This window comes from Orycteropus afer, unplaced genomic scaffold (genome assembly GCF_000298275.1).
Source record: "Orycteropus afer afer isolate SDZICR_OR568_19922 unplaced genomic scaffold, OryAfe1.0 scaffold00246, whole genome shotgun sequence".
NCBI lineage: Eukaryota > Metazoa > Chordata > Mammalia > Tubulidentata > Orycteropodidae > Orycteropus > Orycteropus afer.
This window is the reverse complement of record NW_006921833.1, coordinates 3,433,587-3,452,111: the sequence shown is the minus strand read 5'-3', so window position 1 is coordinate 3,452,111 and position 18,525 is coordinate 3,433,587. Positions and strand designations below refer to the sequence as shown.

At 37.5% G+C, this 18,525-nt stretch overlaps 1 protein-coding gene across 1 annotated transcript in view; it reads left to right on the top strand.

Annotated features, from left to right (window-relative positions):
* CORIN (corin, serine peptidase) overlaps positions 1-18,525 on the top strand; it is a 451,047-nt gene that overhangs the window by 162,207 nt on the left and 270,315 nt on the right. The window contains exon 5 of the mRNA XM_042782130.1: positions 2,371-2,552. Within this exon, the coding sequence (XP_042638064.1) occupies positions 2,371-2,552 (182 nt within the window). The remainder of the gene's footprint in view (positions 1-2,370; positions 2,553-18,525) is intronic.

Sequence of the window (18,525 nt, the reverse complement as noted above, 5' to 3'; positions counted from 1 at the left end):
AAGAATGGCCAGACTTCGTCTCACCTACTTTGGTCATATTGTCAGAAGGGACCATTCCCTGGAGAAGGATGTCATGCTTGGTAAGGTAGAAGGTCAATGAAAGAGGGGAAGGCCTTCAACGAGATGGAGTGACATAGTGCCTGCGACTATAGGCTCAAGTATAGCAAGGATCATGGAGCTGGCATGGGATCAGGCGGTGTTTCATTCAGCTGTGCATAGGGTAGCTATGAGTTGGAAACGACTTAACTGCACCTAACAAGAACAACATTTGTAATGTGTGGGCTTTGATTTCACTGATATATCAGTGGCATCACTAGGGAGGTGGAGGGGTTGTGGATTGCATCAGGTAACATTGTCAGAGGGCATGATAGTTAAATGACTATGCAATGTGTCTCAGAAATTTATTATTTTTTATAAAATTTATTTATTTTTTATAAAAATTTCCCTGCAGTTAGTTATATTAGCAAACTTTTTTTTTTATAAGCTCAGCTTACATTTATCGATATACCTACAAGGCTAAAACACTATGATAAATTACTTCTTGAACCTTCTAATGTGCTCCGGTCAGAGCTGTTGTTATTACCCAATTACAAGAATCCTTCCAATGAAATGGTTTCATCTCCATCCACTAGAAGCATGAGCTATTGTTTTCGTTGCTGCCAATATTTTTATAGTCGCTGATTTTGTCAAATTTTCTGGTGTTTTAGGTACAATATTGTGCTAATTAATATTTGTGAACCTATATTAATAACTTTTTAAAGAATAAAGTAGTAATTAACAGAAAAGAAAAAAACAAAAACCTTCCGCTCAATTTCTAATAATGTAACTAATAATATTGTAGTTCAATGTACAAAGGATTTATAGAATGATTTTGTTAGTATTCATATAATCTAAGGAATATTACATTTAAGCAATATACAACTGTATTTATCACATATTATTCTATGATTAAACTTGATACTAAACATTAAGATTCTGTATAGTTTGAGAGGAATTCTGGTGGCATAGTGCCTAAGGCATTTGACTGCTAACCAGAAAGCTGGTGGTTCCAACCCACCAGCCACTCCTTGGAAGGAAGATTGGGCAATCTACTTCCATAGTGATACCTCAGAAACTCAAGGAGGGGTTGCTATGAGTCAGATCCAACTTGCCAGCAGTGAGTTTGGTTTGGTTTAGTATAGTCTGGTATGAGAGGAGGCCATTGGGTTGTGGTGACATGATGAGTTACCCCACTGAGTGAAACCAAACTTAGTGATGCCATGCCACTGTGATTTATATATATATATATATATATATATATGGAGTAAATAAATAAATATATGTATATACACCAGTGTGTGTGTGTGTGTGTACATTTATTTGTTAATGTATCTTTCTCATTTTCATTAAAACCATTTGAAATGCCTTTGTTGGGGGAGAGATACAATCTAGAGCTATAAAGTAGAAAAAAGCCACCTGGGTTCACAAGAGAATAAATACATGGCTTTGGCATTGTTAGGATCTTAGTCTCAATATACAGAACCATGGATTCACAATTACATGACAGGTGAATAAAGACAAATTCCATAGGCATCACTGCTCTTATCATTAATGGCTGGTTACTTGCATTTTTCTATTTTACAGAACACAAAAAAGGCATATGAGAAGATAAGTAGTTGTACAAGGTCTTCTGAGTTGCCACTGCTCTGTATAATGTTTCTTTCCCAGGAAGGCTGGGGTAGTTAAGGAATAACTTTCTCTCTGTCTGCCTCTCAGAGATATTGGCAAGACACTGAATTTCTCAAAGAAAGATACAAAAATGAGAATAACCTATTTTGTGACCTACATTTACCTATCTAATTTGGGGGCATATTGCCTTGTTAGCTTGTCTTTTTGATAGGAAATAGAACTCTTTTTGGTTGATAAATAGATTTCGACACGGGACATTAAAAAAATCATTTGACACAAAAGCTTGTATGAAAGACAGTTAGATTATATATTTTGGAAGTAGTTTATTCCCTGTGGGATTGATACAATAACAAAAACCAAACTTGACTCATGGCAACCACATGGGTTGCAAGTAGAACTGTTTCACAGGGTTTTCTTGAGTACAATATTTTATGGAAACAGATTGCTAGTCTTTTCTTCTTTGGCACCAATGGGTAGTTTCCAACCACCAACCTTTAGGTCTGTGGTGAGTGCAAACCATTCATACCACCCAGGAATCTTAAGAAGATAAGAGAGTGGCTAAACCCTTCATTAAGGGACTGAATATAGTAAATATGAATTAAGGTAACAATACACACTGATGGCTTACTTTTCTTAATTTCACTATTACTTGGAGAAGAAATTTGTAAAAACATTATTTTTCTCTTTTCTTTTTTCTTCTAGTCATGGTCTCTTGCCCTGTAGATCCTTCTGCGAGGCTGCAAAAGAGGGCTGTGAATCAGTCCTTGGGATGGTGAACTCCTCCTGGCCTGACTTCCTCAAATGCTCCCAGTTCAGAAATGAAACGGAAACCAGCGACGACAGGAGGATTTGCTTCTCACCACAGCAGGAAAAAGGAAAGCAGTGTAGGTGTCGGTGTTACAATCATTTTATTATTTTAGAAAATATTTATTTATTTAAATTTTATTGTGCTTTGGGTGCAAATTTACAGAGCAAAATATGTTTCACATTCAATAGTTCGTGTCCATTTGATTTCACGTCCTGATTACTATCCCTGACTGACAAACTCTCCTCCCCTCCCTTCCCTGTGTCTACTGCCTCCCTGTGCCCTTCCTTCTTAGCTATGCACTCCTGTCTGTCCAGCTTTCCTCTCTATGTCAATGCTGCCCCTCTGGTGCCCCATGACCAATTGCTCTAAGGGGTCTATCTCCCTAAAGTAGGTGGGTGCATCACCCTGGGGTAGGTGTTCTAAATTAGGTCTTTCTACTGTTGTGCTGAGAGTCAATCCATGGGAGTGAGTCCAGTTTTGGCCCCAAGGGTAACTGGGGGCCATAGTCTTGGGGTTCCACCAAACTCTATCTGACCAGTAATTCTGGTCATTTTTGTGTTTTTCAGATTTGTTCCACATTTTTCCTCCCACTCTATCCAGGATCTCCAGTTTTGATCCATTTCCAAGTGGTTGTCTTTGGTAGCTGGGCACCATCTAGTTCTCCTGGTCTCAGGGTCTATGATATCCTTGGACTAATTGTTTCCAAGTATCTTTGATTTTCTTCACTCTTCTTTGCTTCAGATGAGAGAGACCAATAGTTGCATCTTAGATGGCTGCTTGGAAGCTTTTAAGACTCCAGTTGCTACTCACCAAAGTAGGTTGTGGAGCAAGAATTTTATGTACTATGTTGTGCCAAAGAAATTCTGGTAGCATAGTGGATAAGGTACTTGACTGCTAACTGGAAGGTCACCAGCTGCTCTGCGGAAGGAAGACTAGGGCGATCTACTTCTGTGAAGATTTACAGCCTCAGAAACCCAATGGGGGTCACTATGAATCAGAAGCAACTCAATGGCAGTGAGTTTATGTTGTGCCAACTGAGCTTGGTGTCTGCCAAGACTATGGTCCCAAGTCGGCAGGCCCAGTGATTCACTTTCTCAAGGTGTTTGGTTGTCTCTGAGAGGTTACTCCAGCTCTGTTTTCTGTTGCTTCTGTAATGCATGTGGCTAATTTTGTAGCACAAGTGCATATGTAAGATTATCTTCAGCCAAATCTATCCTTGGTCTGGAGTATATTCTTGTTTGCCACCCCCCACCTGATCTTCTCACTTATCTATGTGTATATCTATCTGTAGCCTTGTGTTTGGTGTTAGTGGTAATGCAGTATTGTGCATATACTAGTATTTGCTTCTGTTGTCTATATCCTATATGCATGTTTCAGTGTCCTTCCTTTCCCCAATGTCATGATGCTGGTCACAGACTCTTTCCATACCATCCCTCTCCTCACCCATATCAACATGTGACCCCCCCAACTAGTTCGAAATTTTCCCTCCCCTTCTCTCCCATCCCTGGTAACCTACAAAGTGAGTTTCCTTCCCTAAGTAAACCTCTCCTTGACTTTTTACAATAATGGGCTCATACGATATTTGTCCTTCTGTGGTTTCCTAGATATTAATTATGGTGATATCTTCTTGGTCAGTTGATACTTGTAACATCTTATAATGTCATTCTTTGCCTTTATGATGTTTTTCACCTTGACCTCTATTTTACCAGAAATTAATATTGCCACTCCTGCTCTTTTTTGGTTGCCATTATCTTGGTATATTTTTTTTCCCACCACTTAATTTTTAATTTGTTTTTAACTTTGTATCTAAGGTGGGTCTCTTGTAGGCAGCATATTGACGGGTCGTCTTTTATTATCCAATCTACCACTCTCTTTCTCTTGACTGGAGCATTTAGTCCATTCATATTGAATGTGATTAGTGAGAGGAATGAATTTATTGCTGTCATTTTATTGTGTTTTTTGTTGTGTTATTGGTGATTTCCTTGTTCCAAATATTTTTCTATGCTGAGGTCATTTTGTTATCAAGTATTTCTTCTCTTTTTATAGGTTCTAATTTTATAGGTTATCCTGAAATAAATTCTTATCTCCTTAAGTTTGGAACAGTCAGTTCTGCAAAGACATTGTCCTGTCTTCCTCTCCATTTAGAAGTTTTGTAATTAAAACTTTTTTTCCCTCTATTTGCTTTGTTGCTGGTGCCATCTGCAGACCGGCTCCCTTATTTCTCTGTGTACATTATTTTATGAGCTTATTTTGAGCATCTATTTGTGGTTTGGTTTCTAAGTAGTGATGTCATGTGTATTGATTTTAATTTGTTGTTCTCTGTTGTGGGTTCTCTATTGGAAGGACTACCTTTAGCAGTTCTTGTAGGGTTGGTCTGGTTTTCACAAGTTCCCTTAATTTCTGTTTGTCTGAGAATGTCTTGATTTCACTCTCACATTTGAGGGACAGTTTGGCTGGATATATAATTCTTGGTTGGAAGTTCTTTTCTTTCAGTGTTTTATATATGGCATTCCATTGGCTTCTTGCCTGCACGGTTTCTACTGAGAAATCAGAGCTTAGTCTTATTGGTTGCACTTTATAGGTGACATTTCATTTTTTCCTGAGCTGCTCCCAAGATTCTTTCTTTGTCTTTGGTTTTGGAGAGTTTGATTATGCTATGACTTGGTGACATTCTCTTGGAATCTATCCTGTATGGGTTTGAACTTCTTGGACAGATTCTTTTCTTCTTTCATGATTATGGAGAAATATTCTGTTAGTAAGTCTTGCACAATTTTCCCAGTGTTATTTTAATTAATTAATTAATTTTTGCCTCTTCTTGTTCTAGTATTCCATTGAAGTGTAGGTTGTTTCTTTTCATGTCATCCCATATAACTCTTAGGTTTTCTTCATTTCTCTTCTCTTAAATCTTTATTCTGATCTTTCTTCATACAGGTTGGGATCAAGGGATTTATCTTCTAGTTGGGAAATACATTCTTCAGCCAGTTCTAGTCTATCTTTTGTCCTTCCAGTGTGTTGTCTATCCCTGTAATTTTAGTGTTCATCTTCTGGATTTCTAATTGCTGTTTCTGTGTGAGTTCTAATTGTACATTTATCTTGTTATGGTTCTTGAATGGTTTTCCTGAATTCTTCCAGGGTACTCTCTGTCTTCTCATTGATTCTTTTGTGGTTTCCTTGAACTCTTGGAGAGTCTATATATATACCTTCTGAATTCCTTCTCAGATAGTTCTATTGCTTGTTATTCTTCCATGACAGATAACTCTTTAGCCTGGTTTTTTATTTCTATTGTCTTGTCCTGTTTTTTTTTTTTTTTTTTGTTTGTTTGATTTGAAGTTGTCTGTTATTTCCTAGACATTTTGAAGTTTTTGACTTTAATTGTTAGCTATGTATTGATTTGTTTCACTGTGATTTTATGTTTTACTATAACTGAAAGTGTGGAGCAGGTGTACTTTTTTGGTTATTAACTTGGCTGTACTGGGTTGCCCTCCAGCTCTCTCTGTGTTGGTAGAATCACTGGTGGGGATGTGGGTGCAGGTCTCTGTTCATTGTGAAGGAAATTTGGAGCAGGTGTTGCCCACCATCTGTTATTGACTCTATGGTGAAGGAGTTATTGGTGTTACCTATTGGGTGATGTGTCCAGTGTAATAAGTCCTGTTGCCTGATGGTAGTTTAATGTGTTCCTTGTACTGGATGAGGCAGGGGAGAAGAGGCAAAAAAATAAAAAAGAAAAGAAAGAAGAAAAGGGTGCCATTAGCAAGCCCCTGTTTTCCATGTTTGGGTAAGACAGTTCAGTCAGTGCTGCCAGCACAGGCAGTGTAGTTTGTGTGTTCCTGAGCCATCTACTAATGATGGCATCCTATTATCAATCAAAGACCCACAGTTCAAAATTGACAGAGACCCCAGTGGGTAGAGGGCCACTACTTTCTGTTTGGATCAAGAAGCCACAAAAACCCAGTACCCCAGTCCACTCTGTACTAAAAAGGGGTTGTGGAAGACTTGAACCCCACTCCACTGCTGTGCACTTACTCTGGGGCTCTGCCTACTTGGAGGGAGTTTCTCCCTTTCCCCACTCCTTTCTGGACTCTGACAGCCCAAACCAGGTGGGGTTTTGATCTGTTTCCCAGTAAGATTATCTACTCCCTCAGTTCCCAAGGTCACCCCTAAAAACTCCTTGTGTCAGTATTCTGAGTCCCCATTGCCCCTGTGGGTTCCATGATTTTTTTTTTTTCTTTCTTTTCCTCCTTCCCTCCACCAACCTCTTTTGTATTTCTAATGAGTCCTCTCCATCTCCTTCTCTCCATCTCTGCCAGCTAGGCAAGTTCATTTATTTTTCCCAGTTGTTTAATTTGCTCTTTTTCTCCACCTTCACTAAATCTGATACTTTATCTTATCCTTCAAATAAATAAATTAATAAATAAATAAACAAACTCACTGCTATTGAGTCAATTCCAATTCATAGTTGCTCATAACTCCAGTATCATTATTTCTATCTGCTTTACCTAGTTATTCAGGGATTAATTTGGTGGAGGGAACAAACATATGGGTTATAGGTACAACTCCATCTTCCTACCCATTTCAATTCATTTTAAAAAGCTTTTATTAAATTACACCATCCATTCAGAAATGAACATAAATAGTAATTGTAAAGTTCAACAGATTTTAACAGAGTAAACAGATCCATGTAATCAATACCTAGATCAGTAAATAGTTTATTCCCAATATTCCAAGACACTTGTGATGTTTAATTTTATGTGTTGACTTGGCTAGGCTATGGTGCCCAGTTGTTTGGTAAAACACTAGTTGCTGTCATAAAGTAAGAAGTTCTGGTTGCTTAGTGCCTAAGGCATTTGACTGCTAACCAGAAGGTTGGTGGTCAAACCTATCAGCAGCTCCACACATCTACTTCTTTTTCAGAAACCCAAAGGAGTCACTATGAGTTGGAATTGACTCAGTGGCAGTGAGTTTGGTTTTTGGTTTTTTGCATGTCATAAAGCAGTTATATGTGACTAAATCAGTTGACCTTAAGTAAAGCAGATTACCTTCCATAATGTGGGCAAACCTCAATAAATGAGTTGAAGACCTTAAGAGGAAAAAGACCTGAAGGTCATCATTTATTCAAAGAATAGATTTGTTTGTAAAATAAGGAATATTACCTGTGAGTACTGTGCTCCCTTAAATAATCAATTGTATAAAACCAAATGGTCAACATTAACCCTAAAACAAAGATGAGAAGATAAGGAGAGTCAGGAAAGTTGGAAACAACAAATAGAATGGAAACAACAAATAGAATGGAAATAATGACAATGCTGACACATTGTGAAAAATGTAACCAATGTCATGGAACAATTTGCATAAAAATGCAGAAAAATTGTTAAATGGGGACCTAATTTGCAGTGTAAACTTTCACTTATAACACACTTAGCTATGCTATGGTGCCCAGTTTTTTGGTAAAACACTAGACCAGTTGCTATTATAAAGTAGTTACACGTGATTAATTATTAATGCTTAACTAATCATATTTAATAATGATAAAATGTAACTTTTTTCAAACAGCAAAAAGAAAGTTTCCCTAAGGTGTTCTGCCTCCTCTAAATCTCCAACTCCTGAAAATCACATGCAATAAATTTCTCTCTATATATATCTGTATCTATGCCTATACTTAGACCTATATCCATACCATAAAGCTATATTTTTATCTCTATATATGTCTCACTGGTTCTGTTTCTCTAGAGAGCACTAAGACACTCCTCAAGTCCCCTCTCATCATATACTACTCTCCTAAAAGAAACCTACCTTGTTTTCTATCACTTTATGTGTGTGTGTATAACACACACACACACACAAAACCAAACTCAGTGCCGTTGAGTTGGATCCAACTCATAGGTACTCTTCCTTGGGTTTCTGAGGCAGTATCAGTACAGAAGTAGATTGCTTAATCTTCCTTCCGAGGAGTGGCTGGTGTGTTTGAACCACCAGCATTCTGGTTAGCAATCAAATGCCTTAGGCACTACACCACCAGAGCTCATATATATATATATATATATATATATACACACACACACTTATATATTTATATATATATATGTATATATATGTGTGTGCATATATATATGTATATGTATATGGAATAGTACAGTATATGCTCTTTTTGTCCCTAGATTCTTTGTTCAACATTATGTTTGAGAGATTCATTATATTTTCATTTTGTTGGGGTTCATTCATTCTCATTGTTAAATTGTATTTCAGTGCATGATTATAGTACAGTATATCTTTCATTCTACTGTTGATGAACATTTGAGTTGTTTCTCATTTTTAGCTATTAGAAATACTGTGAGTAGTTTTATACATGTCTTTACTAGGATGAGATAATGTATTTGTGTAGCCAAAATGTTTTCTAAAGTAGTTGGAAAAATTTGTACTCCTATCATCTATGTGCAAAAGTTGCAATGTTGCTCTAAACTTTCCCCAAACCCTTCTTGGTGATTCAATCATTTTTCATTTTAGGAATTCCAGTGGGAGTATTGTGGTATCTCTTGGAAGTTTTAATTTGCATTTTCCTGATAAATTTGGTCATATTTTCTTATTCTTTGTGCATCTGACTACCCATTTTTGTGAACTAAGTATTTTGTCCATTTTTTCTATTGGCTTCTCTGTCTTTTCATTGGCACTCTAGTGGTCTAGCACCTATGGCATTCGACTGTTAACCAGGTTGATGGTTCAAACCCACCAGCCGCTCCGTGGAAGGAAGATGAGACAATCTACTTCCATAAAGATTTCCTGCCTTGGAAACCCAGTGGAGGTCACTATGAGTTGGAATCAACTCAATGGCAGTGAGTTTTTGTTTTTTTTTTTGGTTTTGTCTTTTCATTATTAATTTGCAGTTCTTTGCATCTAAGACAAGTAGTCTGTTGGACATATTGCAAAAATCTACTCTGTAGTTTGCCTTTTCACTTTTTTGTTAGCACCTGTGATGGTTACGTTTGTATGTCAACTTGGGTAAGCCTGGTTGAGTGGCTGGGCAGTTGGATGTAGTATTCCCCATGATGAGACTGGTAATCAACTCCAGGGTGGAATCTACTGGGAGCAGCTGAGTAGCTGCTTTTGCGTATGTAGTCTGCTTCCTGTATATAAGGAGAAGCTTTGAGAATGGTCTCTAGCCTATGGCATGCTTGAACCCTACATGTAGCTGTATTGTTGCTCAGCAGCCTGCTATGCTCTGCCTACCTTGGGACTCACAATGGACTTAAGTTAATGGCCTGCCATGTGGTTTGGTAATATCAGGGCTATGCCTTTTTACTTGTCAACCTTGGGGCTTCTCAGCCTCAGCAGCCAGCAGCTGTCTGAGTGAAGAAATGCCTCTAGCTGTAGTGGGCCGGGAGCAGGAGGCAAAGCTAGACCTCAAGGTTGAGGGGCTTTCATCCAGCCCCTAGAGCCTGGCACTTTGAACTTGGACTTAAAGCCTCCAAAGTATAAGAATAAACTCCTGTTTGTTAAGGCCATCCCATTTGTGATATATTTCTTGTCAGAGTGGCACTAGGTAACCAGAACACATCTATTATATAAAATAAGTTATTCATTTTTATTAGTCCATGTTTTGTTTTGTGACTAGTTAATTCTGTGTGTTTTTTTTTTAAACAAAATCTTTTCATACCCTAAAACATAGTTTTTTTCCTCCTATATTTTCTTCTAGAAGCTTTATTGTTTTAGTATTCACATTTAGATCTACCATAATCTTGGAACTGATATTTTAATATTTTTTTTCTGTTTATGTATTCAATTTACTCACCACCATTCACAGTAAAGTCACTGCAAACACTGAACTACAGCTGTAGTGTAAATAGAAGGTTTCTGGAATCTCAGAACATATTTTCATCAACCAATCAACACATGGGCTGATTTTATGTGTGTTTCTGTTTAAAGACATCTTGCTTAATATATATTGTTGATTCATAAGCATTGAATGCATGGACAACAACACTGTAACTCATGCCTGAATGGAGGTTGCTTGAAAACCTGTTGCCATCCAGTCAATTTTGACTCACAAAGACCTTGTAGGACAGAGTAGAACTACCCCAATAAGGTTTCCAAGGCTGGAAGCAGACTGTGTCATCTTTCTCCCATGAAATGGCTGATGGATTCAAACAGCCAACCTTTCTGCCAAGTGTTTAACCAGTGGACCATCAGGGCTTCTTGAACCTTATCTAACACAGGTATCTCCTCTGTAAGGCACATCATAGCTTTCTTGCACTTAGGAACACTAGACGGCATGTTAGCACTGTGCATGAGGGCCATTTTAAGCATCACAATCACCCCCCACACACACACACACACACAAAACATAACATAGAATAGGATACTCATTTACAATCTGAGAGTTGAAACAAGAAGTTCGAGCATTTCCTTGTTTGACCTCAGCTGGGAATGTGTGTGACTCATATTTTAGTTTCCTCTAGTTCTTTAGAAATGATTTTCTTTTATTCTTTCAACTTATTTATAATAGCTAATTTAAAATCTTTGACTACAAGTTCTGGGTCAGCTTCTTCAGGGACAATTTCTATTGACTGCTCCTGCCCCACCCCACCCCCCGTATTTGGGCCATAATTTCTTATTATTTTGTACATCTCTTAATATTTTTGTGGCAAGTTGGATATTAAAAAATATAATGAGGCTACTCTTTAAATTAGATTTCTCCCAGCCCAGCATTTCTTTATATTCCTGTTTAGTGGTTTTCCTGAACTGATTATGCAAAGTTGGTGTTCTTTGTCATATCTGGACATTGGAGTCTCTACCCAGCTTATTGTTGTTATTGTTACATGCTTTCTGGTGGGTTCTGACCTACAGCAACTCTATGTGTTGTTGTTGTTGTTGTTGTTATGTGCCGTCGAGTTGGACTTGACTCATAGCGACCTCTCCTTGGGTTTCCGAGGCAGTGTCACTACGGAAGTAGATTGCCCAACCTATGTAAAACAGAATAAAATACTACCTGGTCTTGCACCATCTTCATAATAATTGCTGTGTTTAAGCAATATTTAAGCCCATTGCTGCAGCCACTAAATGATGGTCCTTAATGATGATATAGAGATTTTCTTCAATGCCTTTAACTAGAGTCTCTCTCAGCATTTGCCAAGGTGCTCTTTGTGCATGTTGGGGCATATTTTCAATGCTATAGATGTTAGTTTACAACTCTTACATAGCCTTAAATTCCTGTTTGTGCAAAGTGTCTATTCAGCCAGCAGTGAGAGATTATGATTTTCTTAGGTCTTTCTTGGGCATGTACACAGCCTAGCATATTTGTATGGTTTTGTAGCTTCCCAGGAATGTATTAGAGCTTTTGAAAAATTGCTATACACATCTCAGTTCCCAACTTTTTCTGTTAACTTTTTTGTTCAGTTTTTGTTTGCCCCAATGTCATCCCCATCTCAGACAGTTGTGATGTTACTCAATTAGGATGTATGTCATGTTTCTATTACATTTTACATTGGTAATATGTTTTTCCCTCTTGTAAGTATTGCTGTAAGTCAACTAATTGTATTTGTCTTTTCAAGGGAACATTTTCCAGTTTTTTAATTTTTTTTCAATTATATGTTTGCTTTTTATTGCTTCATTTATATTTGTATCTTTTGGGGGGTTTAATCTGCTGAGGGTTGAAAATTTTGGGTGATATTCAGATGTCCCAATCCTAAGTGTCATTATTGCTTTTCTTTTCTTTTTGGCATTGATAGAGAAGACCTGCCTTGGTTGAGTGTTTATCCTTTTCTACAGCTGGACTATTCCAACAATTAATTCCTGGGAATAGTCTTCAGCATTCTAGGTCCTCTTGCTATAGGACATTAGGAGCCTTTTTCTAAACTTGTAGGAAGGCCCTCTGGCTTTCAATTGCCTTTTAATTACCTATAGCTTTTGGTTATCTTTTTTCTAAGGCTTCGATGCTTAGCAATAAACCATTCAACCACCCCATAATCTTTATAGTTATTATTTCCTATATACTTCTCAAGAACCTCTTCTTATAAAGTACCCCACTTGGTGCATTCCTTTCTGTAGATAAACTCTGTTACTTCACCTCTCTTGAGAGTTTTAACAATTGGTCTGCACCTTTTGCAAGTAAATGCCATCCCTACCTACCATCAATGATGGTGTTTCACTGCCAGTGTACCAATGAATGATCTGGATCAATAACTCCATGTTATTGCCTCCTTTCTTGAATCATTCCTGGGACTAACCTTCATACGTTGGGTTTTCCAGAAGCAGTCATTGAGGTAGAATTTGATGTACAGAATATTTACACAAGAGAACTGTGTAAAGAAGGGTAGAGAAAAGAAGGATTTGTCAGAGAAAGAAGTTGAACTGTGAGTCAGGCCAATCAAAGCGTCAGCCAAATCCATGGGAACTCTGAACTGTATACATGCTCTAAGCAGTGTCCTATGTTGGACCAAAATACCCAGGTCTTTATATCTCCTACTCATCAGTCATTGGATATAGTCCTTCCTGGGACTGGTGTTCTCTTGGCTGAGGCAGCTCTCTACATCTGAGACAAAGCCTGAAGGATTTGACAGCTAAAGGCTGTCTGGTGACAACTGGAGCAACATGTCCTTCCTTGAAAGAGATCCTGGTGGTAGGCAAAGAGGGTGGCGCTCGATCACCTTAATTCAATCAGAGACTGAGCTAATTTTGCTAGTTTGCATTGTTTATGACTCCTTCTACCTCTGGTTTGTCTTCATTCCTAGTGTACAGTTCTCCAGTGGTCCTCACTGAGAAACTATGGTGTTTACTGTACCCCCCTTCTCTTGGTGGCCCCAAACTAATTGTTTTCTTCTCAGCATAATAAGACTCCTGGAAATTTTACTTTACTTTTCAGAAGTTTTCTGCTTAGCTCTTAACATCTTGCCTTTGTGGCAAGCACTTTGAGGGGAGATCCTCCCAAATTGTGAGCTCACTTATTTGCATTTCCCTTCTCCCTATACACTTGGACCTTTAATCCCAACCTGCTTTGGCATCATCAATTCCAATTTGTGTATCTCCACCCCTGTGGGATAGCCAAAGGCACTGCTGGATTCTTTGTCTCTCTGAAGACGCCTCACACCAGATTTTCAGTTTCTAGAACTTTGCAAAGAATTAGTAAATTTGGGGGTGGGGGTGGGGAACTATCCCTAGAAGGTAGACTCTTTGCTCTACAATTATCTTCTCTCTAAGATCTTGGCCTGTCATGTCCTAATTGTCTTGCATTTCTCAGATGCCTCCAAACAGATGTTTCTTTGGCTTTTCTAGCTATGCATAATGGGAACATTGATCTGCCAAGAGTTACTGCTTGCACAGGTAGAAATGGAAGGTTTTTTTTAGTTCTTTTTTTATTCATTGGTTTATAGAGATCTACTGCTGCTTAATATTCCTTACAAAAGATGGTATATAGTCTTTTGAAGAATGAAAGAAAAGTTCTTCTTTTCAGTTACATTGCCCTCTGTTTTCTGTGAGAAAACAGAGGGCAATGTAACTGAAAAGAAGAACTTATGGTCTTTCCAATTGTTTATTTGAAAACACAACCTGTTGATATAAGATTTAAAAATCTGTGGAGAAAAGTTGAAAATCAAAACTTTCATCAGTATTCTTTAATACTGATAATCAAAATAAAATGAACAGTATCAGTTCTTGCTAATCTAGATAATATTATCCGTATTCTTTAATAGTTCAAACTAAAATTCTGCTTAATATTGGTTCTCCAAATAGCAGAAGATATACACTACATTGTATATTTTCTGATCTTGGAAAAGATGGATGATCTTGAAAAAGATCTTGAAAAGGTTGATGAAACATTTATATTTAAAAACTCTTGTGTAGAGAGAGTAGAGATTTGGAAAAAAATGGCATCTCTCTTGTAGTGCCCATGCTAGTTCCCTCTAGTATCTTAGTGCCTGAAAAAACTAGGTGCAGCAGTTTGACATGGGGATTCTGGTGCTCTGAACAGCTCATTGAGTCAGAGTATGCCAAACTCAGGGGAGTAGGTTTAGAAAGGAGAAAGAGCCAGTGCAATTACCCAGAGGGAAAAAAATAACAAAAGCAGGTGAACCTGCCCTGTGAAGCACTGACTGGCAGGCAGGAAAGCCTATTGGAGACCTCCCTGGGAGAGCTCCAACAGGCAGGTGAGAAAGACCATGGGAGACCTCCTTGGGGCAGTGGAGAGAAAGCACCACACTAGAGAACCTGCGGCCACTCCATGGATCTACCATCAGCACCTGCTTTTATTGGTAAACTTGGGACAACTGGGTAGGAACATTGATTTCTCTGGCTCCAGTACTGCTGAAGCATGAGAGCAGAGAGGAAAATAAAGCCACAAGTGGGCGGACCCTGGGAGGAACTCCTGTCACAGATCATGAATCGAGACAGTTATCTTAGGTCCGCTTTTTGGCATGGAGGGGCCTGGAGAGCAGAGTTTTTGTGTGTGTCTGAACCTGAATGAAAGTGGTGGCCCCTAACAATTGGAGTCTTTGCTGAACTTGAGCTGTGGACCTGTGAGTAACAGTATAATGTCATCATTAGCAGTCTGCTCAAAGCCTTAAAAACCTCTCTTGGCACCTTGGAACTTTTCATTGTTCTCTCTTTTCCTCCCACTTCCTCTGCCTCTACCCTGCCTCATCCAATAGAAAAACCACATTCAGCCACCATAACATCTGCCTGCTCAAATCCTAAACTCCCTTTAGGACAAATAGAGACCTACATCCACATTCCACACAGTGATTCCATCATCACAAAGAAAACTGCAGAGCAACCCAGCACACCTGAATTAATAGCCAAAAAATAAAATACACCAGCTCCAACTTTTCAAAATATTAAATCACAAAACCAAGACAAAAGAAATTAATACATAACTAACAGTTAAATACAAACTCAAAATGTCTAGGAAACAACAGGCAACCTCAAATCAAACAACAACAACAACAAAAAGAAAAAAGGATAAGACATTAGAAGTAAAATTCCAAACAAAAGTCTCATTAAACATGGAGAAAAAGGAGGCAATAGAATTATCTGAGAAGGAATTTGGAAGATATGTTTATAGAGCTCTACAAGAGCCTAAGGAAACCCCAAACAGAAGCAAGGAGAACACAGACAGTTCCCTGGAAGAAGTCAGGGAAATCATTCAAGAATAAAATAACAAGATAAATGCACAATCAGAACTCAAACAAAAACAGCAGTTAGAAATCCAGAAGATAAATACCAAAATTACAGAATTACACAATACAGTGGAAGCACAAAAGAATAGGATTAAACTGGCTGAAGAACACATTTCCCAACTAGAAGATAAACCCCTGGACACCAGCCTGTTTGAAGAAAAATCAGAGCAAAGATTTAAGAGAAATGAAGAGAACCTAAGAGTTATATGGGACAACATGAAAAGAAACAACATATGCCTCATTGGAATTCCAGAACAAGAAGAGGTGAAAAAAAACACTGAGAAAATTGTGGAAGACCCACTAACAGAAAACTTCCCCCATATCATGAAGGAAGAAAAGATATTTGTCTAAGAAGTTCATGGAAACCCATACAGGATAGATTGATCCCAAGAGGAAAACACCAAGGCATAGCATAATCAAACTCCCTGAAACCAAAGACAAAGAAGGAATTTTGTGAGCTTCCTAGGACAAAAGAAATATTACTTATAATAATCAAACAGTTAGGCTGAGCTCTGATTACTCAGCAGAAACCATGCAGGCAAGAGGGCAATGGGACAGCATATATAAAACACTGAAGGAAAAGAACTTCCAATCAAGAATCCTATATACAGCCAAATTATCCATCAAATATGACAGTCAAATCAAGGCATTCTCAGACAAAAAGAAATTAAGGCATTTTGTGAAAACCAGAGCAACTCTATAAAAATGCTTAAGGAAGTCCTTCCAATAGAGAACCCACAATAGAGAACAACAAAATCAGAATACATGACAGCAACACTAAAATCAAATCAGAAATAAAAACTTAAAATAAGACCATAAAACATTGTACACAATAAATCAAGGAAGCCAATCTGCACAGGACAACAGCAACTAACCAAATAAAGGAAATAAAAGTTCTGGGTACAAACTTCCAAATGGAGAAGAAAACAGGACAATGCCCTCATAGAACAGACTGTTCCAAAAAATGTAGAGAAAAGAATTCACTTCAAGGTAATCACAGAGAAAATGAACAACCCCCCTAAGCAAATCCAGAAAGAATGAAAACATATGGGTTTAATAAGTTCAAAGCCAACAATAAAGAAGAAAAGAGAGGAAGTACTTGACAACAAAATGAACTCAGTGCAGAAAAGTATATATGGACCAAGGAAGCTCGACCAACATGACAAAAGGAAAAAAAAAAAAAAGAAAAACAACAATAGAATGACAGCAATCAATTCATACCTATCACTAATTATACTCAATGTGAATGGACTGCATGCATCAATCAAGAGAAAGAGAGTGGCAGACTGGATAAGAAAAGAAGACCCATTGATATGCTGCCTTCAATAGTCACACCTTAGACACAAAGATAAAAACAAATTAAGAGTTAAGGGGTGGAAAAAATAAACCAAGCCAATGGTAACCAAAAAAGAGCAGGAGTGGCAATATTAATTTCTGATAAAATAGACTTTAAGGTGAAAAACAACATCAGAGACAAAGAAGGTCACTATAGGATGCTGAAAGGGTCAATTGACAAAGAAGACATTATGATAATAAATATTTATGCACCCAATGAACGTGCTCCAAAATATGTGAAGCAAATATTAATTGAATTGAAAGGGACAATAGACAACTCTACAAACAGTAGTAGGAGACTTTAACACACCACTTTCAAGGAGGGACAGACCAACTAGAAGAAAACTCAACAAAGATACAGAAGAACTCAACAACACAATCAACCAACTTAATCTCATAGATATATTCAGAGCATTTCACTCAAAAAAAGCACAATTCACTCACATTCTTCTCCAGCCACATGGATCCTTCTCCAGAATAGATCATATGTTAGGACATGAAACAAGCCTCAATAAATTCAAAAACAATGAAATACTACAAAACATCTTCTCAGACCACAATGCTATAAAATTAGAAATTAATAATAAGAAGATCAAGGGAAAAACAGCAAACATGGAAGCTGAAAAATTCACTGCTCAAAAACTACTGGGTAATAGAACAAATAAAAGGTGAAATAAAAAAATTCGTAGAAACAAATGAGAATGAAGATACATCATACCAAAACCTATGGGACACAGCAAAAGCCGTACTCAGAGGTCAGTTTATAGAAATAAATGGGTACATCAAAAAAGAGGAAAGAAACAAAATCAATACCCTAACTCAACAACTCCAACAACTAGAAAAACAACAATAAAAATATCCTACAGTATCTAGAAGTAAGGAAATAATATAGATCAGAGCAGAAATAAATGACTCAGGAAACAAAACAAAACAAAAAAACAATAGAGAAAATCAACAAAACAAAAAGCTGGTTTTTTGAAAAGATTAACAAAATCAACAAACCATTAGCAAATATAACAAAAGAAATAAAGAGAAGATTCAAATTACAGTAGTAGATGAAAATGGTGTCAACACAACAGAACCAACTGAAATAAAAGGATACTGACAGAATATTAAGAAAAACTGTACCCCAACAGATTTGAGAACCTAGAAGAGATGGACAAGTTTCTAGAATCACAAGACCTACCTAAACTATCCCACTCAGAGACAGAACACTTGAACAGACCTATAACAAAAGAAGAAATAGAACAGGTCTTAAAAAACAAAACAACAACAACAAAAAAAAACTCCCCCAAAAGAAAACTTTTGGCCCTGATGGCTCCACTGTAGAATTTTACCAAATATTCAGGAAAGAGTTGACACCTATACTACTCAAGCTATTCCAAAACAGAAAAAGATGGAATACTCCCAAACTCGTTTTATGAAGTAAGCATAACACTAATAGTAAAACCAGAGAAACACACCACTAAAAAGGAAAACTACAGACCGACCAATATCCCTTATGAACATAGATGCAAAAATCTTCAACAAAATCCTAGCCAACAGAATCCAACA